Raw genomic sequence first — 26206 nt, 5'->3', positions numbered from 1 at the left:
AATGCATTTTGGGCAGTTTGTCCAAGTAGAGTTACCTTTGCACATGCGCGAATGGGCAGTAGATCTGGTGACGGGCAGCTGAACCAATCAACTCAATATGAAGATGATAAACGCACATTGGCCCTCTCGATGGGAAATTTGAGTATTTAAAAAAAATAACAAGCTGGAACAGTCGACCGACAGAAAGTATTATGCACATTGTGCAAGAAGGAGTTTTCTTTTCACTGAAGCACTTCCAGCTTAAAATATCACACTGACGCCAAGCAAACGTTAGCCGGGGATGCTGCTAGCACTTTGGCTAACGCGTCACCCAGCTTGGACAAACCACTCACGGAGCATCGGTAAGTCGACCTCAGACATATTGACTGACGCCAAGTGGACTGCATCAAACTGCAGACCTGTTAATATTGTTGAGAACAGGCGCTGTACACAGCTTTGGTTCCTCGTTTCAAGGACTTGAAGCCTCCCCAAGAGTGACAGAGACAGAGAGGATACATGTTTACAGAGTTTTTGTTAACATGAATGTTCAAGATGTTCAATAAACATGTTAAGTGCGTATATTTCCCCTTTTTTCTGTTTGCTCATGCAAAATGAAATGGAATAGAATAATCCTTTAATTGTCCCACAAGAGGAAATTTGGTTGTAACAGCAGCAAGAAAAACACATACACAAACAAACAGGACATAGAACAGAAACATACACTTTTTTTTTTTTTAAACATATTTACATGAAGGACAATAGTTACCATGCCATTAATATAGAATAAAAATGAATGGTGTTTAATTGTTATTAATCAAAATGAATCCACAGTAACCCTGTGATGAATCTGATTAAACATTTTAATTCTTTGACAGCACTAATTTATATTATATATTAGTGTATACTTCCCAAAGTGTGGGGCCCATAGGGGGCGCGGGATGAAAGGGGGGGGGGGATGCTTGGACACTGTGGACAGGTTTTTGACGGGGAACCACTGTATTAGTGTATACTTCCCTATTAGTATATAGGTTTTTTAGAAAGTTGTATTTCACAGGAGAGAACCTGTGTTCAAAGACACACTTTGAATTCAAGCATTTAACATTCTTTGTGTTTATTCTGCATTTACTTCATTATATTGCATAAATGTCAGTTACAAGCTTAAACAAATGTATTTGCAACCAAGCTATTGATCAAGTAATCACGATTACCGCGATTAATTACAGAAAATAGTAAAATTAATTAGTTAATTTTTTTAAATCTATTGACAGCACTACTTTAAACACATGCTGATTTGTGAGTAATGCAGACGTCAAGCCTCTGCTGTAAATTGTAGGTTCAGTCTGTGTAGACAGACGTGAGCTGAGGTGTATCCTGCCCTCATCTGTATTCAGACTGGCGCAGCACCTACTGCAGCAGGAGCTCGCTCTGATCAGTCCGTTTGTTTGTTCGTTGCTGTTGAACATTAAAGTGACTCAGACGTTTGTGCCGTGTGCTTCAGTTCCAGCTGCTGCCCTCCGCGCTCTTCAAGTCCAGCTCTGACTTCATCCCTCTTGGTAAGAACCTGTTCAGTGTTCATGAACGCTCTGCACACATGGGAAACATCAGGTTTATAGTCTCCGGTGTCATGCTTTGAGTAGGAAACTAGGGACCAATGTGGTTTCCCCGTCAGGCTGGTGTCGGTTCATACGGGTTGTTGGGTGAAACTGGCTGCAAAGAAGGTGCTGCACCTAAAACTCCCAGTGACTGACTTGGTTGTTGGCAGGCTGCCACAGCTGCGGTGGTTGTTCATGGTCATCTGCAAACACTCACCAACTACGAGCTGATCAGTAGTTCTGCCTAAAGAAAAAAGTGTGACAGAAACTGCAAGTGGGGAGGATTTTCAGAGAAAAGTTGCACTTAATGAAACATGTTGGTTGCAGCGCTGAGGCACAACTTTTACTTTGAAGGCAAATGGTCTCGGTTTCACAGTTCCACTGCTGCACAGAGACTGCCAGTGTTTGTAGAAAAGACTTTGACGAGGAGGATTTGCCAACCAGTTGGGGGTAGGCATTTTTCCCTAGAGGCGGGTGGTTACCATGGGATCACTGACTGGTTTACAGGCCAGTGAGACTGAAGCTTAACTTCACCAGCGACTGCCATCAACCTCCAGCAGCCACTCACAGTCTGTTGGATGATAATCTTTCTTTTCCCCTCATTGGTGCTCGTTATTCCCGTGTGTCTGGAGAATTATTCATTATCCTACATGGTTGTCACATGTCCCAAATGCTGGACAAGTTAATGTCACATGGTCACTAGTCATGTGTCTGCAAAACCTCAGTATTTCACTTTAGGCAGCACTTTTGTTCAGGTTGATGAACGTGCAGGATGGTAAATGGCCTGTATTTGTATAGTGCCTTACTTAGTCCCTAAGGACCCCACAGCGCTTTGCACTACATTCAGTCATCCACCCATTCACACACTGGTGATGGCAGCTACACTGTAGCCACAGCCGCCCTGGGGCGCACTGACAGAGGCGAGGCTGCCGGACACTGGCACCACCGGGCCCTCTGACCACCACCAGTAGGCAACGGGTGAAGTGTCTTGCCCAAGGACACAACGACCGAGACTGTCCGAGCCGGGGCTCGAACCAGCAACCTTCCGATTACAAGACGAACACCCAGCCACGATCGCCCGTATCACTAGATGTCTGTACAGTCTGCCTTTACTGTACACTGACTAAAACCAGCTTGTGACAAAAGTCATCAATAAGGTGCTGAAATGATATTTTATTGCTCCCTGCCTGTGTTTAGCAAAATAAATCACATAACGAAAAGAGAGCTGATAACGCAAACCCATATCTGTGTCTAAATGATTACTTTGAGAGGTTGTGTGCTGAAGCCCGATTCTGTGCACTGAGTCTAAATGTTGTGGTTGTGTAACTTCACAGATGGTTTACAGTCAGCATTTTGAGACTTTTGTAGACTCGGTGTGAGGAGCAGAAAGCATCCACGCTCTGCTCCGTACATGCAGGTGGATCAGGTGAGTACACCTTTTCCATTTCCTCTCTCCTCACCTCCGTTTTCTTTCTCCCCCCTCAGGTTTCTCAGACATAGACCAGACGTACGCTCAGCGGACGCAGCTCTTCGATACGCTCGTCAACTTCTTCCCAGACAGCATGACTCCACCTAAGGGCAACTTGGTAGACCTTATCACGCTCTAGCCCCTCCCAGCCTGCCGCTCACCACACTGCACTGACTGAACGCCCACCCGCACACACCGTGTGGAGACAGAGACCAGTTATTTTTCTATTCTGGAGCGCCCCCTGCTGGTGGGATTACACTTCATCCACCTCCACCCCACTGATCTGCTGCTATCACAGGCTGCATTACCATGACGATGAGGGCAGCAAACACACACACACTGCTGTCCTTGTTGAATGCGTGAAATTTCTACAACAGCCTGAGGGGTGTGTGTGTGTGTGTGTACACACATGTGTGCTTTTTTTCCTTTCGTTGTCTTGCTGATGAAGATTGCAGGAGCATGCCAAGCCCAGTGCATCACTTGTTTTGGGGGGTTTTTGTTTTTGCTTTTTTGTTGACGCTAAACAAAAAAATTTGCACATTTGTTTGCAGTCTCTTTTTGCTGCCTCTTCCTCGATCTGTGCGTTCAGAATCAGCCACACATGTCCATTCACATGTTTACATCAAACAGCTGAGGAGATGACATCTGAGGCCAGTTGTTAAAAAGTTAAGATTGTGTTGTTTTTTTTGTTGTTTCTCCTATAAAACTACTTGTCAACTGTCATTTTAATGATTTGGTAAGCTGGCTTTCCTGCAGCACCTGCCCCTATTTATGACCGTGACGGCCGCACAGGCTGAAAAAAGTCAGCAGTTTTAAGCATCGTAGGCGCAATAGAGGAATGATTATATAAGATAAAGTTTAATATATGTATATATATATATATATATATATATATATATATATATATATATATATATATATATATATATATATATATATATATATATATATATATATATATATATATATATATATATATATATATATATATATATATATATATATATATATATATATATATATATATATATATATATATATATATATATATATATATATATATATATATATATATATATATATATATATATATATATATATATATATATATATATATATATATATATATATATATATATATATATATATATATATATATATATATATATATATATATATATATATATATATATATATATATATATATATATATATATATATATATATATATATATATATATATATATATATATATATATATATATATATATATATATATATATATATATATGTATATATATATATATATATATATATATATATATATATATATATATATATATATATATATATATATATATATATATATATATATATATATATATATATATATATATATATATATATATATATATATATATATATATATATATATATATATATATATATATATATATATATATATATATATATATATTTTTTGGTTGCTATCCCTGTAAAACTGGCTGATAACAGTTAAATTATTGGACTGTCATTTAATTCTGAGTGGATGTACAGAATATGTAAATATACATATAGGAATTTGCTCCAAGTGTCCTGGACTTGTGTCAGGTCATGCTCTTTCTCCCCCCTCCTTATCAAAAAACGTCAAAAACAAAAAAACCATCGGGTCCAGTAACTTTGTGGCTCTACATTTAGCACTTACTTATTAAAGAGTTTAAACGAGACGTGTGAGCGAGGTGCTGGTGCCAGTTATCCAGTTTGATCTTTGCAGAGCAGCTAAAGGTGTTTTCAGTTTGGCAGCATGGTCCTTCAGTGGGATGATGTAGTGGATGAAACTCTGGTCTTATTATCAGTCAGCCCCACTTCATCATATACAGTCATGGAACATCCAGCTTGTAATCTGTGACCGTTATAACAGGACCAACATTGTGTTGAATATAAAACTCTGGGTTATCGACTTTTCTGTGCTGATAATTATTAGTGCTGTCAGCGTTAATCTCGTTAAAATTACGTTAACGCGGCAAATCTCCGTTAGCGTGGATCGCCCCGTGCGTGGGGCTGCACGGCGTCAACGGGTTAGTGCCGTCCAGCCCCAACTCCACGCTAAAGATTTGCCACGTTAATGCAGTTATGGCGTTAACGTTGTTTTAACGAGATTAACGCTGACAGCGCTAATAATAACTCAGCTGGGCTACAGTTGTGATTTTCATGACTAATCTCATCGTGTAACCAATGAGCTGCTGGCTCCGCCCAAGAAATTGGAGAGCAACTTAAAAAAAAAAAGAAGCACAAACTGGTATCGCTAATTAATCTTCTGTTGATTGAACTCCTGTGATTGACCTGGATGTGCTGCAGTTATTAACTCTTTGAGGTTAAACTCACCGGGCACACGACAGCTGGAAACGATCCCATTGGGCACCCTGTTCTTTAGGGCCTTTACAACTTCTCTTTCAGGTTCCAGCACAGTCTGTGACATAAATGCATGCTGATTGGTCCGATGGCAAAATAATGTTTACCTGCTGGGGTCAACTTTCCCACCTTTTAACTTCCTTTGTTGTCATGAACACACACAATCTTCCTGATCAGAGGCTGCTGTGGTTTTAGGTGCTGCTGTACCTCCTGATCACACTGCTAACAAACAGGCGCATCATCAGATCATGGAGACATTTCCAGTTTGTAAAAGTTGATCTTCAGCTTATTTTTATTACACACCTGAGACTTTCCTATCAACCATGTGTAACACAGACCTGATTGTAAGCTCACAGAAGGAAGGAAAACATTGAGCTGGGAAGTTTGGATAAAATGCTTTTGGAGGATGTCAAAGGTCAGGTTAGCTGCATATGTGTAGCAGTAGTTTGGCTGCGGTAGCTGCAGTTTCTCTGTCACCATCTTACTCTGAGGGATCCGTGTTTCATGCAGGTGCTTACTCCCCACTAGCTTTGCTGTTTGCCGTCTTCCCTGACTGAGTCAGACTCTCACTGATTGTATTTCACAGGAAACGTGTTCACTTCAGTCCTGCTGGCATTCATTGATCACTGAAAGCAACAAATATTTCTTCCAATGCCTTGTTTCTGATAACTGATGCATTAGAACACTAAGACGCAGTCACCCCGACGCAGCTGCTGGGACTCTCGCACCCCGTTCGTCGAGTGTGTGCTATACTTGAACAGACTTCTTCCTGGGAGATTCAAAGAACATTCAGCACAGTTCAACAAAAGAGTGGATTCTCTTACAGCCGTGTAACGCAGCCCAAATTTATGTTTCACACTCTTTTCCTCATAGTTTGAATCAAAGATGCCAACTGAATCACATTTCATTCATCGGACACATGAATTATAGATAATGCTCCTATTTTGAAATTAAAGAACCTTAAGAAGTTTTTTTGTTTGTTTTTTATTTTTTTTAATAAACTTCCATAATTGAATTTTTCTAAGCTATGGGGCCTAGTGTTGGAGACCTGTTAGTCAGCTGATGCATCAAAAATCCGCGGCCGTGTTGCTGCTTCCTGTTTGTGCTTCAAACTTACAAAGACCTGGATTTTGTCTTCAGTCCATCAACTGCTCGATTTTCTTTTGTAGCTCCAAAATGTGTATTTAAAATATGAAGAAATCAAATTCATTCCATGATCAGGTTCTTAAAATGAGAGTAGAGAGTAAAATTCTAGCACACTCGACCACCACCTGTGTTTTTGCCCCATAAAGTTCCCGACCTTCAAACAGTGTGATGATAACACGAGATGCAACTAACTGCTTCTATTGAATTCCTGCTGCTATGACGATGTTACTGTCAGTCACAGCAGTGATATTTTCAGCAGTGTATCTTTGATTGGCTCAGAGCATTGACACCACCCTACACTGTGCACTACACTTGACAGTTATTGATAGTGATGCGCTGCTAACAGGAAGCTAGCTTCACTTAGCAGCAACACTTACAAGCTTTGTGTAACTGTTAACATAGTCAGCATAGTTTTCTGGTTGCCTGGCAACCATAATGGTAGGAAACTTCAACAAGGTGCAGTAAATGGATAATATTAATGTGCGCACATAGCTCCTGTACAACCGTAATAAGTGTTTGCCCATAAGAACGTAGCCACTGAGCCACCACACAGAGATGGAGTTTGGAAATTTATTTGGAGCATTAGTGCCGCATTTTTTTTTTTTTTTTTTTTTTTTTAAAGCATAAAATGCAAAAGTGGTGTCAGGGCACCTGTTAGGCAGCTAAGCCCCTAACTCAGCCTCACCAGTAGACCCCTGGGATGAGCTATGTTGTCATGGAGGAAAGTGTAGAGGCCAGAGCTTTTCAGTGCTGTAGAGATGAACAATGGCGGGTGTGTGGAGGCAGCCTCCAAACAACTACATTTTATTGGCAGTTCTTCATTGAATTGATGCTTCAGGCCTGAAAGTTGATGTTTGGCTTTACAGATTAAACAAACAAGACAAAGTTTTCATCATTTCGTCTTTGAGTGTTTGGACAGACCAGCCGAGCTGCTGCTTCCCTCCACACTTTGTGTCAGCTGTTCTTTAACTATGTATGGTTTGTAACAAATGGCCTACTGTGTATGTGGTCACGTTAATGAACAAACAGAGGTGTGATCCTTTGAGCTTCTGACATCAACACACCACCTACAAATCTCACATGTGTGGAATTTGTATCCAGTTATTTCAGCCAAGACACCTCACTGTTCACTCTTTTATTCCTTCTATAAAACCTTTCCCAGGATGGAGATGCTCTGTTTCTCCATATATTCATGTATTACTAATCTTTCAGACAGGTAGCAGGGATCAGCAGAAGTGGCCTAAATTCACATACTGAGGAAGTGTAACAGTCTACACTATTAAATGTTCTTTTTGTGTGCTAATGTGTTTCGGAGGAGGAGAAATGAGAAGAATTTAAAAAAATGATGACATTTTGATAACACGTAGGGCTCACCACACTGGCTGTAGCATTAGCTTTGTGTTCGAGACTAATTCAAAGCACCTTTGTAAGAACACACAATGCCAAATACGACTTTTCTTTGTGTCTTTCTTTGGGTGGGACTCAGGAGTTTTAAAGCTGGTACTCTACGATCAGTGAGCACTACTCTGGATTACAGTGAATGTGTAGAAAGCCTTGTAGTATTGCATTGTATGTACTGTATATAATGAATAAAGATTGTATTTTGTTCAAGTTTTCCTAACTGCCGTCTTTGTGTGGTTCATTTCAAAGGAAAGTCTCCAAAGTGGGAAAAACTCTTTATTTTCAAACCTGAACAGGTACAACAGAATAACAGTCAAGACCATCCACGATTTACAGCTTCCAGTGTGTCAGACCCCTGCTGTTTGCCTTCTGCAGCAAACAAACCATAAATACATAAAATCCTGGTGCAGTAAAGTACTTTGGTGAAAAACTATACACAACTATGATAAGAGTGGCAGACGCAAACAATCACAGCAGTCAAACAAACATACAGGCTGGACTGCAGAGCCCAGTGTGATTGAGTCACTTGTACATAATATAGGTTGAAGTGAAAGCAAATATATATTAACTGAAGTTATCGGTGAGAATCGATGAGAATTTCAAAATGAAAGTGTTAAAATGCGGTTCTGCTGTGAGGGTTTAGCCCGACTCCCTGCAGCCTCACAAACAAAGAGCATGCAGCTATTTACAGCATGGCTCAGCTGACTGAGAATGGGTGCACATCTGCTAACTAATACTGCAACTAACAGCATGTAAAATGTTCTTTACGTGTCGTTAAAAAGTAGTTTGGCATGATTATAGCTTATGTTTATTGTACAACAACCACAATCAGCAATAATGACATGGTACAGTCCAACAGGGGAACAGCGTGAGCAGGTCACCATGAAGAATGAAATTACATTTCAGGGTAACAACTTAAAACACGCTAACATAAAAAGACGTGGGGTTTGTCTTGTTGGCTCTCCTAAGCAAACCCAATTACAGGATTTCAGATGAACAGAAATGATGCCTGTTTGCATCCGAATGACTTTAAAGGACAAGAATTGGTCTCCTCTGGCTTTCCATACACAACAGAGTCAGTATGAGGCACTTTGGGTTCAAACCGGTCCTTTGTCCGCCCAGTATAAGCAGCATCTCTGTGGCCATGTCCTTTCTTCTGTAAGGTTAGTGCACAGCCTCTATCTTTAAATCACCGGGGGCTTTAAAGTGTCCCCTGATCACATTTCTACATTAGTAACTCTAGAATGGTCAGCGCAGATGACCTCTGTTCCTCAGGAGCGAATGCAAAGTGATTGGTTTGTAATATTGCCCGCTCCTTCGTCAGATGCAAGAAAACACTCAAAAACACTTCACAGGTGCCAGTGTGCAACCTCTTTGTTAGTACGATAAGGAACAGGCACAGAAATATGTGTAAAAACGTATATGAAAAAGTTCACACGTATAGAAAAGTGCAGTATAAACACAACAGTGATTGATTTGGTGCATTTTTCAAACATGTTTCATGAAGTTTACAGTTGTTGCTGCATCGAGCAGCTTCTACACGCCACGCTGTTACCCGCTCTGGAGGAAGTGTTGCCTGGCTACAAGGGCACGAGAGACAAGAGTTTAAGATGCGTGGGTATAGTTCGATTTATTGTGGCGTTGCGCCCCCCTCCCACCTGTCCTTACAGGTGGGTGTCCTCCTCTTCGGGGTGGTCCTCTTTCGACAGGTGGTCCAAAGGTACCATCCAGCTGTCATTGAACTCCCCGTTCAGCACCATCTTCTTCTCCAGCATCTCGGGCTGCACTTCCATCACTTCCAGCGTGGGGTTGTCATGGTAACCGTTTTCCACAGTGTGCAGCTCTTCTGTTAGGTGTTGCTGTGGAGATTGAGAGGACAAACTAAAAACATGCCCACTTGTAATCATCACTGTTACTTCCTGTTACACAGACCCAGTCTTAAAATTCATAAACTGCCAGCATGATTAATCTGAGTGGAATCTAACTGCTCTCACTCTTCTGTTGTTTAACTTCTAAACATACTCCAAAGTCCACAAATCCAACAACTATCCGTGGATGAATCAGGGATTCAGGCTCTGACAGCTTTAAGTAAGGAAATAAATGTGGAGGCATTCGTGCCGTCTACACGGCCATTCTGTGAAGAAATCTATTAAATGTTATTTTTTATACCACGGCTTTGTCTATAAATGCAATGCATGATACGACACTTTCCTTTTGGAAAAGTATTTTGGCACTGAAGGAATTTTGGCTAGAAGAAGAGGCCAGAATCAAAACATAGACAAAAAGGAGACCTTTGTTCCTGCCCAGTCGTCGTCCCCACGCGGTCATATGTCCTGGAAAGTTTGCTGAAAGTTTTCTCCACAGAATATTCAGAAGACCAATTAAACACTGAGTGATTGTTTTGATCCTGATACAGTTCTGAAAATGTCAGGCCCCCCCGTAGGTCACCGCTGCTGGAGCTCGTGCTGCAGCTGTAGTAAGAAGCGTTGCTGAGGAGGAGCCTGACTTTGTACTCATACCGCTCTTTGTCTCTTTGGAACTGAACAGCTGTGCTGAGTAGATCCTGCACGCACAGAGACGGAGGACTGCACGACTGATATATCAGATCAAGCTCAGCCAAATGATCGTGATGGGAATCAAATCCCCATTAGTGGTATTACACCATAAACCAAACCAGCAGTCTGAGGGTCACAGAACACACAGATTCAACACTGCAGAAGTTAAACATGAATCGATGTATCATCATTTTTCTATCAAAGGTTAGCTTCATGGTCTAGAAGACAGTTCGCTGTGTCTGTGGAGGCTGCACTACTTTCCTGCCAGGTTTAGGGAAAAATTGACCACATGTCTGGAACAACCCAGGCCAGCACTTATCAAAGATTTTATAGTAGTTAATAAGCACATATGTGCTGATGTAGCTTTGAAATATGAAGCGTCTAAGATATCTTGCTTTTCTATGTTTCATCATTTCTATTCCAAAATATGTGGACAGCTTAGAAACTTTGAAATAGGTCAGATTATAAATGAAGAAACAATGCGAGCAGCTAAGTGCTGCATGCTGTTTGAATACATTCACTAGTTCTTGAAACTCAGGCTATAATGGAAGCATACTGGGAATAGTGGGATTTGATGTTTCTTCTTACCTGGTTCTCATTGTAAGGCTTGCGGTGGTGGGAGGCGCAGACACCAAGGATGACGATCATGATGAGAAGGGCTCCACAGGAGGCCAGGATAGCGATCAGGGTTTTGTTATCTGTCTTTATCTGTTCTTTCTAGGAGAGGAACAAACAGAGGAGTAACTAGTTGCTGTAGAGGCCGAGGGTCCTGAGGCTGATCTAAAGAGCTGAACTCACCTGAGTGAGCTCGTCATAATACTGCTGCGCAAGGCTTTCGTTCACTGAAAGATCAGGATCACATTGATTGATTTCCAGAGAAAAATAATATGCAGTGAATGTCACTTTTTGAATGGACTAGCATATTTTTTACCTTTGCCATTTATCTCCACAGATTCGATTTTCACTGATCCGTTTTGGATGAGCCAGTTCAGAGTGCAGGTTCCATTTTCCATGCTTTCCATCAGCCTCTTGCACACTTTCCTCAGATTTTTCTCGCCATCTTTTTCCTTGGTCTGCGTAAAAATGACACGTCTGTAAATGCTGTTAAACAAAAATGTATTGATGCATGCAGCACAACGTCCTTTTTTGTTTCATGAACGAGACAGTGCTGAGCTGCCAGTGGGAGGACAGGAAGGTCAGGGGCCACAGCCAAGGTCATATTTTCCTGTGTTGTGATGTGTTGCTTATTTCTGGTGTACTATTAAAGGGCACAACTGTGCTTGTGCAGAGGGACTCAGAGGGTCAAAGCTGCTTCAGAAAGAGGTGTGGGAACAAAGGAAACTAGAGAAAGGCAGGAAGGGTTCCCACTAAGACACTTTTTCCACCCAGTGGCTGAAATGGTTGTTTTGTTTTAATAGCAGGCTTCACTGCTTCACTGAGACAAAGCTCGCACGCTTAACGGATCCAGCCAGCGCCTGTCTGCCATTTTGAATATGAACACAAATGGTCGTCAGCTGTTAAATCTTGTAAAGTTTCAAGGCTCAAAGTTAAAAGTTTCAGTAATGCCTTCAACAGAGCCCCACACCTAGACCAGTACGAGTGTAAGCAAAGGAAAAGCAGCACGCACACTGCATGTGACATCATACTGTTGACAGATCCCTCAGTGATTCATTATGTTTCACTCACTCACACTTTAATCAACTCTGCACTGCATAGATACAGATAAAGCCATTCAGTCTGCAGGGTTTAAATGGATATTTACAGCAAAACAAAATCTTACCTCCACTTTGCCTTTGTGGGAATACTGCAGAGAAAAACAATAAGCATCTCATTCAAAGGCACTGACATTTCTATTAGATGGAAGTAATAATGATAACAACATATAAGATATATGTGCGCCACTTCAGTGCTTACAACAAACTTCTGGGTGGATGTTGGAGTCTTGATAGTGGCCGTGGTGGCTTCCATGGCTGAATCTGTAGTTGCTGTATCAACTCCTTTTTTCACACTGGAGGAGGTGCTGGAGGAGGTGCTGGAGGAGGTGCTGGAGGAGGTGCTGGAGACCCCTGGGTTTGCAAGCTGAGTGGTCGCTCCGACCTTTCCAGGTACTGTTGTAGATTCAGGGATTTTGATGCCACCTTGCAGCAGAAATAACAACAAGAACAACAAGAATAAGGAGGCGTCGTCGTAGTGATGCAGATCCCTCTGAGCCAGCCAATCAGTGACAGCTACGTCACATTTTAAAGTTTGGAGAAAGCATTAACAGAACAAAATACACCACAGTCAAACTACCTTTTTCATTTATTTCCCAGCTCCTCGAAGAACCGAGCAGACGGATTCAGTGTCTCATAGGCCAATGCTTATACAGTACCAAGTTTAACAGGATCCAGGACTGTGTGTGGTCTCTGTCACATTTGGTAACAAATACTTAAAGGTAGGAACACTCGAATAATAATAAAAAATGCATCCCATCAAAGAAAGAAATACTGTTTTCCCCCAAATTACCAAGAAATTATGAAGTACTTAAAAGTACATACAGTGCAAATTGTGTCTTCTTTCCTGTGAAATACACGACGTTATGCACTCCCTAAAATCATTTACACAGTACCTAAAACTACGTAGGCAGTGCTTCCACGTGGAAACGAGATCTGGCTTTAACCCTTTTCCCAAGTTGTTCACATCCAAGTATTCATTTCATTGGAGTGCAGTGCACACTCTAGAGGCCATCACAGTCTTATTTATACCAGTTTGGTCAGGTTTAGGTATTTGTTGTGGTGTCTTCTCATTTTAAATGTGTTATTTTCAACCAGGGGACCAAAGTCCTTACCTCTGGAAAGCGGCTGTCCCGCAGTTACAGTGGTCAACGCTGGAGCCTTGGATGCTGCTACTGTTGGGCTGTTTGTGCTCTTGTGTTGCTCCTCGTTTTGTGATGACACATTATATGGTGCAGGTGTTTTATTGGACAGAGAATATGGCGATGGCGTTACTGTGGAAGGCTGAGTGTTCAGCAGTGGTCTGGTGCTGGGGGTAGCGACTGTGTTTGCTGGGGCTGAAGTGGGTGTAGCAGCCAAAGCTGAACTGATGATCACAGTCGTAGTCTCTATAGTAGTATTGGTGCGAGAAGTCAGACTTGCTGTGGGGCTTGCTCCTTTTCCTGTTGCAACTGCATTGACAGTTGATGTGTTCTGAGTAGGTACTGGGGTAGTCTGTGTTGGTTGCACTGCTGTGCTCTGTTTGTCGATGTTATTCTGACTGGTAGTGACGGTCACACTTTCTCCTGCTGTTGTTGCTGACACAGTTGTGACTGCTGTTGTTGCTGACACAATTGTGACTGCTGTTGTTGTAGTTTTATCCTCATCTGTGCCACCAGTATTTGTGTCAATAGCAGGTGTTAGAGGGCTTGGCTCTGCAGCAGTATTTACGTAGACGCTGTGACACAGACAGCCTGAGGAGGAAAAGACACAAGCTGTTACCTTCACAGCACAGCTACATGAGCAGCACTGTAACAACCCATCAAGGGCAAAGACAGCATCTTATAGACCTGACTCACTAAGACTGTATTTGTAGTAGTCACTTGGGGGCAGTACAGTCATATTAGTGCATATAGTAGAGAACTGTAACCTAATATATTGGAGCATCCAGAAAATGCAGAGCAAATAAGCACTCACTCAGGTAATGTTTACCTGTATGTCTATTTTAGTCTCCGCCTCTCTGAAGATAAATGTTTGGACCACTTCCTGCTAAACATTCAGAGCTCGTTGTCTGCCTGCTCTTTGCTACTGACCACGTGGTCTAGTTTTAATTTAATGAACGTTCTCTGGTGCTGCTGGCAACAAGCAAACTGAAAGTATGCATCATAAAAAGGCTAAAATTAAACATTTATTTCTCTTTGCTGTTGTTGTTCACAGTGATTGGATCTATCTTACTGTACAAATCAGCTTTAATTTCAGAGCCGCTCTGCAGAGCTCGAAGCAGCTACTCCTGGATTTCCTGCTGTGCTGACAACTGTAAGATATCTTTTTCTCTTGGTCTATTTATAGTGACAAGGACAGGATGCTGTACACAATAAACTTGGAGGCACCACACCCTTGACCACAGCCTGTTTGGAGTGCCCTCTGTGAACAGTCCTCAGCACCAACAAAACAATGGCCTTATACACCCTCGTATGACCTCATCGCACCTTCAAACCATGCTCAGTGGCTGGATTTTCACCATAGATCTCTGCTGATATGTGCAAACACACAGACATGCTAAATGACAGATAATGACCAAACTGTCCTAAGTAGATAAGACATGAAACGAGGGGCTAACTTGTAGTTTAGTTTGCACTTTGTGTTTATTATTTCATGTTTGATCAGACAGTTTGTGGCATCTGTGTTCTCACATCCACCTTTCATTTCATTCAGTTTACTGCTCTTTAGCATAGTCACTGTATAGAAACCGAGAGGAGGCGATATATTTCTTTCATATTGCAAAACTGCATCTGTGTTTCAAGCTTCTTATGGCCCACAATTTAATTTCAGTTTAGTAACAACAACCAGGTGCTTTATATTGTAAGATGAAGACAGTACAATCCTAACGACCTCATCGATCAGATGACTCCAGTGAGCCGGCACTTGGCGACAGTGGGAACGATAAACTCCCTTTCAACAGGAAGAAACCAGAACCAGGCTCAACTTGTGGGTTAGAGGAGGGAGACAGGACAAAGGACAGACTCTGGAAAAGAGCCAGAGATGAATAATACCTAATGATTAAATCCAAACTGGTGTATAAACGGTGACAAACCAGTAAACTGCCTTTTACATACAGTGCACGGCCCATTTCCCAGACAAACTACAACGCATCGTCACGTTAATGATCAGTTTGATTTGATACATTCTGAAATATTGCTAAACATATAATTTTGTATTATAATATCAAGCAGATGTGAGCTTTGCAGTGTTCAGCCTGTGAGAGGTCAGTTTACCCCACGAGTCTGCTGCATCCTACTGTCAGTGAATGCAGCATTAACAGGTAAGACTTGCCGAGCCTGTCCTGTCTCTGTTCACCACAGGCACGTCTCCTATCAGTAACACTGTTACTAAGAGACTAAGAGTGTCAGCGTTATCTGGAGCTAAGTCTCCTGACAGCAGATAACCTGCTTTTTCTTCACTGGAGTTTAGAGACTCTCCTAATAGTTGCTCGTGTGTTTTTCTTACTTTGTGTGACAGAAACTGATCCACAAATACAAAAAATGTCAGTCGTGAGATGGAAATTCCTCTTATCCTACCAGCGAGCTGAAACACTGTAACATGAGTGCAGTCAGAGGTGAGGCCTGTCTGCACTGTTGGCGTCTTCATGATCTGTGTATTTTTCTCTTCACATCTCTGCCCCACACCCTCCCCCTCCCCAGATGTGCTGTCTTGTTGGTCTTGACCCCGGTGACCCCACCTGTCACTGATGTATCTGCTTCTTAACATGTGACGGCACCAGCTAATCCTGCTGTTATCAGCACCAAGCCTCTATTTACCTTACCCACACATTCCTCACCACACACACTACCTGTTAATCACATTTAAACTCTACCCGGCCTCTCTACTCCATTTCTTTCTACAGAGTCTGGATTTTCACTCTAACAGCGACTCAGCTGTGAGCTCTTCAAAGCCACACAGTCTGTTTTAGCCTCGTGTTGCACTTTGTTTTACTATTTTTATTCCCTCACAGTAACTCTTTTGTTTTTGCAACATGAGGCAGAACTTTTTAAAAAGAAATCAAATTATTCAGAAACATCCAGAAAAAGAGCTGAAACCATGAATCCAAAGAGCTAGCTCACCATGTGAATGTCAGGTCGCAGTGATGTGCTCGTTTTATTCAGCCATATTTTATTAAATGTAGTACATAGACACATATTTAAAGTGAGACATTTTCTGCAATTTCATGACAAATACTAACTCAGTTTGAATTTTTACGGCAGCAACACGTCTCCAAAAAGTTGAGACAGCGTCAAGATGAGAGAAAGTGTGTGATGCTTAAAAAAGAAGCAGGATGACCTGATTGGGTTTCCTGGCATCGTAGAGAGGGAGATGTGAAGATGCTCACTGAAGCTTAACTAAACTGCATCTACAAATTGTGGAACTATGTAAAACTGTGAAGGCTTTGAATATCTCATCATCTACAGTACATAATGTCATCTAAAGATTGATGAGATGAGGCCACAATTGATTGTGGGACACCAGTGATCTCCAGGATTCAGGTCACATAAAAACACGACTGTCGTGGAAATCGTTGCACAGTTTGACAAAAGAAGCCATTTGTGAATATTAATAAGACATGCAACCGTCTTTTCTGGAACAAAGGTGATTTAAAATGGACTGGAAACTGCTCTGTCGCTCGCCCCGCTCAAATGCAGCGTTTCTTTTTGAGAGAACATAGACGGTCCATCCTCAGGACTGTGGACTTCACAGCACATACAGTGAAGCTATAAATACACTGTTTTGTGTGTGTTTGTATAAATTAAATGTTGCCAAACTGTCCCAATCTTTCATTTGAACTGAGCACAGCTCTCAGTAACAGAAGGCCTTTTCTATACTTGGACACTTGTTGAGCTCTGAATTTTAAAATATCGCCTCTATCTGTTGGTGCTTCCTCTGAACATCTTCCATTGTCTAAAGCTGTCTGACCTTTCTGATCCTAGTTTTCTCATGACTTCCATCAGCCAGCAGACTCCATGTTTCAGTGATCTCACACTGTCAGACATCACTGGGCGTCAGACAGCAGTCTGTGTGGGAAATGACCTGCTGTCCTTTCCCTGGCTCTTTTTTCTGGCTCACTTCAGTGAGGCAAAACAGCTCAGTGATTTGGGACTTTGTGAATTTGATCATCAGTATATAAACACATTTGGGTTGGCAGGAAACCATGGTACCTGAAGCCACACAAAGTACCAGTGCTACTGCAAAGGAAGAGCGCGATCGATCAGTGCGGCTGCAAATGTGTTTTGTAAAAAAGTCATTTCTGTCTGCTGACGTATGTTGGTTTTTTTAAGCCAATATTAATTTAGCATCAGTTTAGGAAACACCAGAACATTTGTACTCGGACACAAACATGTAACGGTCTCATGCAGTGGGGTAAAAAGCTCCTTCCTCTGTCTGTTCCAGGAAATCTGAAGTCTGAAGCTCATTACTTCCTGAGGTGTTGCCTGAGAACCAGCTCACAATAGTTTGGGCTGTTACTAAAGAACTGAACACCTTGCTGGGTTAAACCAATAAACCTCCGTCCCCTCCACGTTCTCATCATTACTATCTTCAGCAGGTCGTCTGTGCTGCTTTGGGCTCAAAGGGTCATTTTTACCATAATAATATTTTATTTACTAATTAATGTGACTCTGAAATTTGGGTGTAACATCATGATTGACAGCTGCAGAGAAACACGTGTATCTCAGTCGTCATCATAGTCATTCAAACATGTAACGTCATTAAAGTGAGGAAAGGACATCACTTGGCTAACCGGTTACAGCAGCAGTCATTCGCTGCAGCGTTTGGTAGTTATGATGTTTTAATCTGAGAAAATTAACCGAGCACATGACTAACCATGAGCTTGGATATAAACACAGCCTGTGCTTCATCTCTCTGCTCTCATTCCTGGCTGAAGAATTGTAAAACATTTATTAAATAAGTAGTATTAGCTGACATTAAAGGGTGGTGGGGGGTGTTTGTAGAACCATTCTTTTAGCAAACGGAGCAATAAAACAGTATGAAAGCATCTCACCACACAGAAAATGGCTGTATTGGCAAATTGTAGATAAACTATCAACGGTAAAAGCGGTCTTACATGGATCAGTATTACTGCTGTAGACTTTTAAACGTGAACTGATTTGAAATGCTTTATATTCTCTTTAATCTCCAGTAGTGTATAATATTGTGTATGATCATGTTTGCTGGCTGTCCTGTGAGGACCACATGTCTTAATGAGCTCAGACAAACAGTCTACACGTTGTTTCTAAAAGGTGGATTCAGAGGATTACAAATACAGAGAAATACTGAGGTGGCGTAACAAAACAGGACATCAAACTTTGTACCTTTATTCAACCATGTGATTTATCAGAGAAATCAGTTCAATCAATTAGCTTGTTTTACTGACCCAAACATTCAAAGCGCTGATGTCATCAAGACAGGAAGGAGTTAATAAAAACTTCTGCACTCTAACTTGTCCCGATGGTCAATGAGAGAAAACCGAGGTTACGAACATAAATCTCAGAGTTTCCTCGATGTTTCCACAGATGCACACATGGTAGCTGAGCAGAGCAGTGACAGCAGAGCCACCACTGGCTCGTCCACCATGCTGGGCTCCCATCATTCTCCTGTTAAAGAGCTGATGTTTGTCCACCGTGTGCAAACAATCAGAAGAAAGCTGCCGGCCTCTGGCCTCGACAAACTCAGCCTCGGGGCAGCAGTGATATAAAGGATGATGCAAAAAGAAGTTTTATGACAGAAGCTGTTGGAGATGAAACTGGCGGTTTAAAATCGTCTGTGGGTGCGAATGGTTGTCTGTGCCTGTGTTAGCCTGGCACCGTGGCCAGGGCGTTCCCCGCCTCTCACCCTACGGCAGCTGGGACTGGCTCCAGCCCTCCCCTGTCATCCTGAATTCGATAAGCTGAAGAAAATGGATGGACAGTCCAGAATGTGTGTTTATTACTGTACTAATGATAATTAATTTGATCTGTTCTTAAAGTAACCAAAAGCTTTCTTTCAAGTTATTATGGACTGTATCAGGTGTTCACTTTCATTCAATGTGCTTTAGTCTTTGGCACAGCTCCCATAATCTATAAAAACATGTCTGTGAGCAGCTGTTCAAGTTTGTACTCCTGAAAACATTTCTCCTCAGAAAACACTGATTTCAATTCAATTTGTATTTGATTTATAAAGCACCAGATTAAAACAACAGTCGCTTCAGGGCGCTTTACTTGTAAGGCACAGACTCGACAATAATACAGACAAACACTCAAGGCAGCACTCGGCGACAGTGGGAAGGAAAAACTGTCTCCTAACAAGTAGAAACCTCTGGCAGACGCAGGCTCAGGGAGGGCAACCAGCTGTGAGGGGAGGACGGCAGAGCCAGAACTTCATACGTACACTCTTATCTGTGGGTGTAGAGGAACCAGCAGGCTGGCCTTTGTGTGAGCGTCAGTTAAGCCAGCTATCGCTCCATCATGCCAAGCACTCTGACTGTAAACTCAGCCTGATGTGCATCTGAGCGTGAACACGCCAAACTGAGCCAAGTGAATAAATGAATGTAGCTGTCACTCCAAAATGCTGGTAAGGCAGTGCTACCCCATTAGCTTGTTGACAGTCCACACAAAGGCCTCTCGTTCGGTCGTGCACGGATGAGCCACCCCCTCGCTGCACACCGCTGCAGCTAGGGCCCCCCATCTGTGTCCTGCTGAGAGAGGTATTTCAGCTCTCTGTGGGACCGGGGTGGGCTGCTGGTGGTGCGTGGGTAAGGAAGCAAAGGGAGTCCCTTTGCTTTACGTGACTGAAAGGAGGCGAGAAGCTGTGAATCTAAAAGCCCTCGGTGAGAATAAAAGACAGAGACGAGTAAAAGGGAGGAGGGAGGGAAACGGTGAGAAAGAGGAGTAAGATGAAGAGCGGTAAATCCAACAGCCACATGGTAGTGACTGACCACACACACTAACACATTATCCACAAACAGCACACTCCCTGTCCTTGGAAACAGACTGGTATGTGTGTTTATACAAGTTGCTGCTCTCATTGCAAAAGTTGAGTGTTAGACATGCGTCAGCTCGCTCCTCCTGTCACATGTGAGTACACACAGCTCAGTGTATTCTATCCTGCACTGCAGCAACGCTGGAACACGACTGCTACACTGTAACTGTGTCTGAAGCCGAACCTCCTCCGGGGTCAGAATATACATGATTGAAGACTAGTTAAAGGATGCATACATGTTTATTTATCCTCAGACCAGTTTGGAACCAAAGGTTTAGTCCAGGTCTGACAGTTATAATGTCATTAATGACACTGACCTGATCCAAAATTAAATATCTGTTTTTTGTTTTAGGACTAATTTTGAAAAAATATTTCCATAATCAAATAAACGTAGCTTTGGGAAATAATGCGTATCAGATGTATTATGTCACTTTTTCATTTTCTGTTAATGACTGAAACCCAGGCAAGTGAATCAGGCTAAAACCAAAAGTTTGATCTTGTTGACCAAAGTGAGAGCGTTTTCTTATTGGATGAACAGATATTTTATTAGATCGCAGTAGATCACAAACAGTTTGGTCCCAGCTAATGGAGCAACAGCAATTTTGTGTTTTCTCTGAAAGCTGAGACGTGAGGGGAGTGCTCGCAAACTGATGAGGCAGACGAGACGAGTGCTGAGACAGTAAGGAGTGAAAGACGAAGAACGAGGAGGAGGTAAGCTCACGTCCTTGATGGTACCAGCCACAGGGATGATTAATGGACACCTGGGTGCCAGCGTAGCATGGAGGGAGGGAGTGTGTGGTTACACTGGAGGTGAAGCTGAAGGCCACTATCTGCAGCGATGGACAGTGATGAAAGAGTAAAAGTTCCTCCCTGATGAAACCTGCGTGTGGCTGCCAGAAATGTCTGGCCTTTAAAAGCAGCACAGGATCAGCTGGAGATTCGACGGGCTTTCAGACGCTGGTTAGTTGTTTCTCAGCTATTTCATTTGTGAGGTGTAAATGTTATGACTGAGAGTTTACGTTGATGGTGATACAAATTTATATCTGCAAAAAACCTCATTTTTTTCTGTCTTTACATATTTTATCACCAGCAGCCTTTTACCTTCAGGCTTGGTGGTTTTTACACCACAGGGCCGAGCACACAGGATGACACTGGGGTGACGTCTCATTCATTGGTTGTGAGCAGGGACCATTTACAACAAACACAGGCACATACAATATATATTCATTTAAAACCAAATAATAATATTAATCATGAAAGATAAAATATGTCTATCACTAATGAACAAATTCAGTGAGTGAGCTCAAAAGTGACCTTTGAGCTCACATGTCTATAACAACACAGAGTGTATGAAACGATGTTGGGAAAGCGCATTTAGTGCATGGAATTCTCTGCACCAGAGTTATTATTGTGTTTGAATGCAGCAACACGAGAAACCATAACTTAACTAGTCGGTTTAAATCAAACAAATCATCCCTATCATCCCTATAACTGGGTGCACAACAGTGTGGAGCCCCACCCATCTATTTCCCTCCATAAACCAACAGAGGGGTGTGGAGGGGCCGGACGCTATGGCAGCAGCCTTAGGGCAGGAGGCGAGGTGCACTCAGGACAGGTCGCCGGGCTAACACAGACAGACAGGTAACCATCCACATCGACAGCACCCCACTGAGCGCATGTCTTTGGACTGTGGGAGGAAGCCCGAGTACTTGAGCGAACCCACGATACAGATACAGGGAGAACATGCTTCCCACAGAAAGGCCAGATTCAAACCCAGAACCTTTCACTTCATCTTTATGTTAACATTCATTTGAACTGAAACCACAGCGACTTAAAAACAGCTCTGTAGAAAAAGGCCTGATTGCAACAGGGTGCTCAAGGTCATTTCCTGTCACCACACCCTCCTTGGGAACTGGGATGTTGATAAAGTATTTTTCCCCCTTCTATTGTTACTCGGTTTTCTCCCATCGACTGGCTGCTGCAGACATCAGACGAGTGTGCCATGCAGGCAGCTTCATCGCTGGTGTTTGACTGAACCTGGAACCCTGACTGTCTGTTATGTTGTAGGAAGTTATAAAGGAAAAGCAGATGTTCTGAGAAGAAGTTAAGAAGTCCTGGAGCAAACTGATATGAAATGATACCTTCTTCTTAAATTCCATCTTATTTATTGAGTAAGCAGTGATATCTTCAAGTAATAACATGTATTATTTTTCAGTGGAGAAATCACAGCGATGATGTAACGGTTTCAAAATCTCCTCACGCATCAAATATGATACAGTTGGTGTTAAAGGGACAAAGAACATGGCAGCATTACTTTGCAGGCAAAGCTGCATTTGAACAAAACCCCTCACACTAGCTGTGAAGCTCGGTGGTGGAGAGGTGATGATTTGTGATGTTTGTTTTGCAGCCACAGGCACCCTGCACACTCCACTATGTCTATTATGAGTCCCGTAGGACAGCGTCATCTGTCCAACAGCTAACACTCGGCACAAACAGGACAATGAGTCACCAGCAATAAATTCAAATCTGCAACTGACAAGGAAAAGAATCAAGGTGGTGCAGTGCCCCAGTCAAAGTCCAGACCTCCACCTGATTGAAATGCTGCAGCGGGACCCCAAGAGAGCTGTGCACTAATCACTACCCACAAACCTCCATCAAATGAAGCAATATTGTATAAAAAACCCGATTACTTCAAGTTATCACTGCTAGAGTTTGTGCTACAAGCTGCTGAATCTCAGGGTTTTCCCAGTTTTTAGATTCCACTTAGAGACTCCTGAGAAAAGGTTTCTTTTTCACATCACTGGGCCGGACAGAGTTTTCACTGTGGTTCATATTCTGGAGTTTAGTTTCACTTAGTGTTCAGTGAGTTTGTTTAGTTTTCATTCATTTCATTGTTAATTCTGGTCTTTTTAAATATAATATGCTTGGTGTTTGTCAGTGGCAAAGGTTTGTGTGCTGTAATACAGTCTGTACAGTCTGATTCATATCCATGTAGATGCTCCCGTGCTGCAACGTGTGGCCACAGCAGCACTGCATGCAGCGGATGTCCTTCGTGACACAGCTCCAACACAAAGGGATTTTGTGTAAACCGTTGCACCACTGAAATCTCATATATGTATAAAAACAATAAGGCATCAGAAGCACTGAGTGATCTCACAGAGTAGAAACAAAAGCAATAGATCTTGCACATGTGTGGGACGTTTACTTACATGCACATAGTGTTAAACAAATAGACACAGGTGGTTGTTCACAAGCACAAAAACATGCCAGCATTTATCTTTAGAAAAAAAAGGTGCTGACAGCCTTGGGGTGGAATTTTGGGGCTGTGTCGCTTACTCTTTTTCACACGCTTACAATAAATAAATAAATAAAAGCCTCCCGTCTGAAATGACCTGCTGCAGTGGTGAGAAAGCAGCAGGTGCATAATTAAAGAAAAACACTTTTGTCGTCTTTCAGCCCTGCAGGGGGGTCAGGGGTTGCACTTCATTATTCAGGCTCCTTCTGTCTTTCTGCAAAGCTCTGAGTGGACTTTGTGTGTTTTTGGAGGGAGGGTGAAGCAGTGGTGAGTCCTCGACTGTGGGGGGTGGAGGGCAGATCTGAGCCCGAGTGCCCCACTTGGTCTGTGTTTGTGACTGTTTTACTGCAAGTTTCAGACAAAAATGGTGTAAAAAATGGAGCAAAAAAAAAGAAAAGCGCTCTTATTATTAATAAGAGAGAGACGATCCATTTCAGAGTGAAAAGAAAACAGTATTTAAAACAGGCTTAAAGTGTTCGTGAGTCCAAACTTACTGCACTTCATCATCTGTCACTGTTCACGGACTTTTCAGTTCATTGATCCTGAGCTTATGTGCAGTTTACACTTTCCTGGTTTCTACATTAGTGTTGCAGTGTTTGTGTAATACAGTATTATTGCCTAACCATAACCTGCATGTTACAGATGAGCTACAGTTTGTTGTTTTACATATGATATAGATCTGGATGCCCAAATAATATATCAGAGGGGACAAGGAGAAAGATTAGAAATGAACTGGCTTGTATGTAGCTGTAGTACACACACACACACACACACACACACACACACACACACACACACACACACACACACATATATATATGCATATATACATGGGCTGGGCTGTTGTTCTGTTTTATGACAAAAAAGTAAGATGAACATGTTTTTTTTAGGAATTTACACGACGAGGGGAAAGAAACAGCTCTGCAGTGCCAACATGAGTAAATAAAATGTCAGATTGCCAACGTTGTTTTCTATTTTGTAAGGAGATGCTGCACACTTCCACCTACAGACGAGCAGTCGGTAATCATGATCTGACCTCAAATCCCCAGAAAATGAGAAACTGTGAGGTTTAACTAACAGAATGGAAAGCTGATGAAACAGCCAGTGTTACTTTAGTTTTTAGTGTTTCTGCTTTGATGCTAATTTAAGTTAAGTTTATTCCACTGATTTCACATCTTAATCTCATAGATGTCCAGCACGTTAGACACATGCAGACGACTTTACATTTGACTTCTGTGTCTGGTTATTGATTATCATCTACGATTTATGTTTCCTATAACTCAAGCATGGCCGTATTAAATTTACCAGACTGTTAGAAGTAAAAGGAGCAGGGTTTTAAACGCTCTAAAAGCTCACTGGTCCATCACTGCTCTTAAACAAAAAGGCAGCAAAACTTTGAAAAAACGTGTCACACAGACCACCGGGCTCTGCGTGAGCACCTGTTGCTGCGGCACATAAAGGATCGAAAAGCCCGAATTCTGACAGAAAGGCTGAACAAACAAACCAGTCTAGCTGTCTGATATGAAAGTGTGGGCTACTCACCGAGTAAAACTATCAGCCACTTGATCTGCAGAGTCGCTCTCATCCTGTCTCTGATGGTCTCTTCTCCCGGATGGATTTATCCTTCATGCAGCGCTGCGCTACAATCCCTCACTTCGTGTCAGGAGATGTTGCGCTAATGGTAAAACTGAGTCCTGCAGCCAGCTGTCACGCCTTTCTTCTTGAATTTGTATCTCAGAACAAATGATCGTGCCCCGCGTATTGTAATTTTCTTCTTCTTCTTTTAAACTGAAAGCCAAGAATGCCTTTGTCTGTGTGCGCCACGTCTTTCTCCCCTCTCACTCCACAGAGTCGGGATTTGGGGGAAGAGTGTTTCTGTGGTCTCCTTGGCTGCACCGTTGTTCCTCAGGCTCTCTCTCCCTCCCTCTCTCTCTCAGACTGCTGTATAGTCAGTTCTCACTCTTCTCACTCTCAAAGTGTTCAGCTGTTTGCAGACCAGAAGCACTGCCCTGCCTCCCTTATCATGAGAAAACAGGGGCAGATCCCAACCGGTCCAGTCCCACAACTCACTGCTTCTCCTGACACTTTGGATAACACAGGAAGCAGTGAGCCAATGTGTTCCACTGGCTTTGATTCATCACTTAAAATGATTAAAATTGACTGGAGGACGCGGGGTGAAGTCACACATGCAGCCGGATCAAAGGAAATGCCTGCTTATATTCACTGAGGGTACCCTGATTCATGACAGTGTGTGTGTGTGTGTGTGTGTGTGTGTGTGTGTGTGTGTGTGTGTGTGTGTTGCCCAGCAGAAAAGATTTGACCACCTCTGGGACTGAAAAATGAAACCTGTGTAAGTGGCACAAACTGCAGTTCCTGGAGTGTCTACTGAGGCTGGCTTTAATAAAAGAAAAAAGAGCATCTTATCTGCTTAAAGTCTATTGATGTATAAAATACTCTGTTTGTTGGTTTATTAAAGGTTTATATAAACTTGCTTTACGGGAGGTTGTTTTGAACACCAAATAACAACAACAGTTGAGTTGAGACAAAGTAAAGATTCTAATACAGAAATATCAGAATAAGAATACTTTAATAATCCCTAAGAAAATCATGGATGGATGGATACTGATTCTCCAAGACAATAACAGTAACAGTAAACCCCA

At 42.2% G+C, this 26206-nt stretch overlaps 2 protein-coding genes across 3 annotated transcripts in view; one reads left to right on the top strand and one right to left on the bottom strand.

Annotated features, from left to right (window-relative positions):
- mkln1 (muskelin 1, intracellular mediator containing kelch motifs) overlaps positions 1 to 3768 on the top strand; it is a 29072-nt gene extending 25304 nt beyond the window's left edge. For both annotated transcript variants that reach the window (XM_031758434.2, XM_031758433.2), the window contains exons 17-18: positions 1478 to 1532; positions 3057 to 3768. In XM_031758434.2, coding sequence (XP_031614294.1) covers positions 1478 to 1532; positions 3057 to 3178 — 177 coding nt within the window. In that variant the 3' untranslated portion in view covers positions 3179 to 3768. The remainder of the gene's footprint in view (positions 1 to 1477; positions 1533 to 3056) is intronic.
- Positions 3769 to 8258: 4490 nt separating this feature from the next.
- Positions 8259 to 25549, bottom strand: podxl (podocalyxin-like). Its single transcript, XM_031758425.2, has 8 exons — positions 25089 to 25549; positions 13381 to 13998; positions 12468 to 12691; positions 12334 to 12357; positions 11485 to 11626; positions 11352 to 11395; positions 11142 to 11270; positions 8259 to 9857 (listed from the first exon to the last, which is right to left on the bottom strand). Exons 1-8 carry the CDS (start codon positions 25129 to 25131, stop codon positions 9663 to 9665), a joined length of 1419 nt encoding a protein of 472 aa, XP_031614285.1. The 5' UTR covers positions 25132 to 25549; the 3' UTR covers positions 8259 to 9662.
- Between the last annotated feature and the right edge of the window lie 657 nt (positions 25550 to 26206).

This window comes from Oreochromis aureus, linkage group 17 (genome assembly GCF_013358895.1).
Source record: "Oreochromis aureus strain Israel breed Guangdong linkage group 17, ZZ_aureus, whole genome shotgun sequence".
Taxonomy (NCBI): domain Eukaryota; kingdom Metazoa; phylum Chordata; class Actinopteri; order Cichliformes; family Cichlidae; genus Oreochromis; species Oreochromis aureus.
This window is presented reverse-complemented; position numbering and strand designations above follow the sequence as displayed.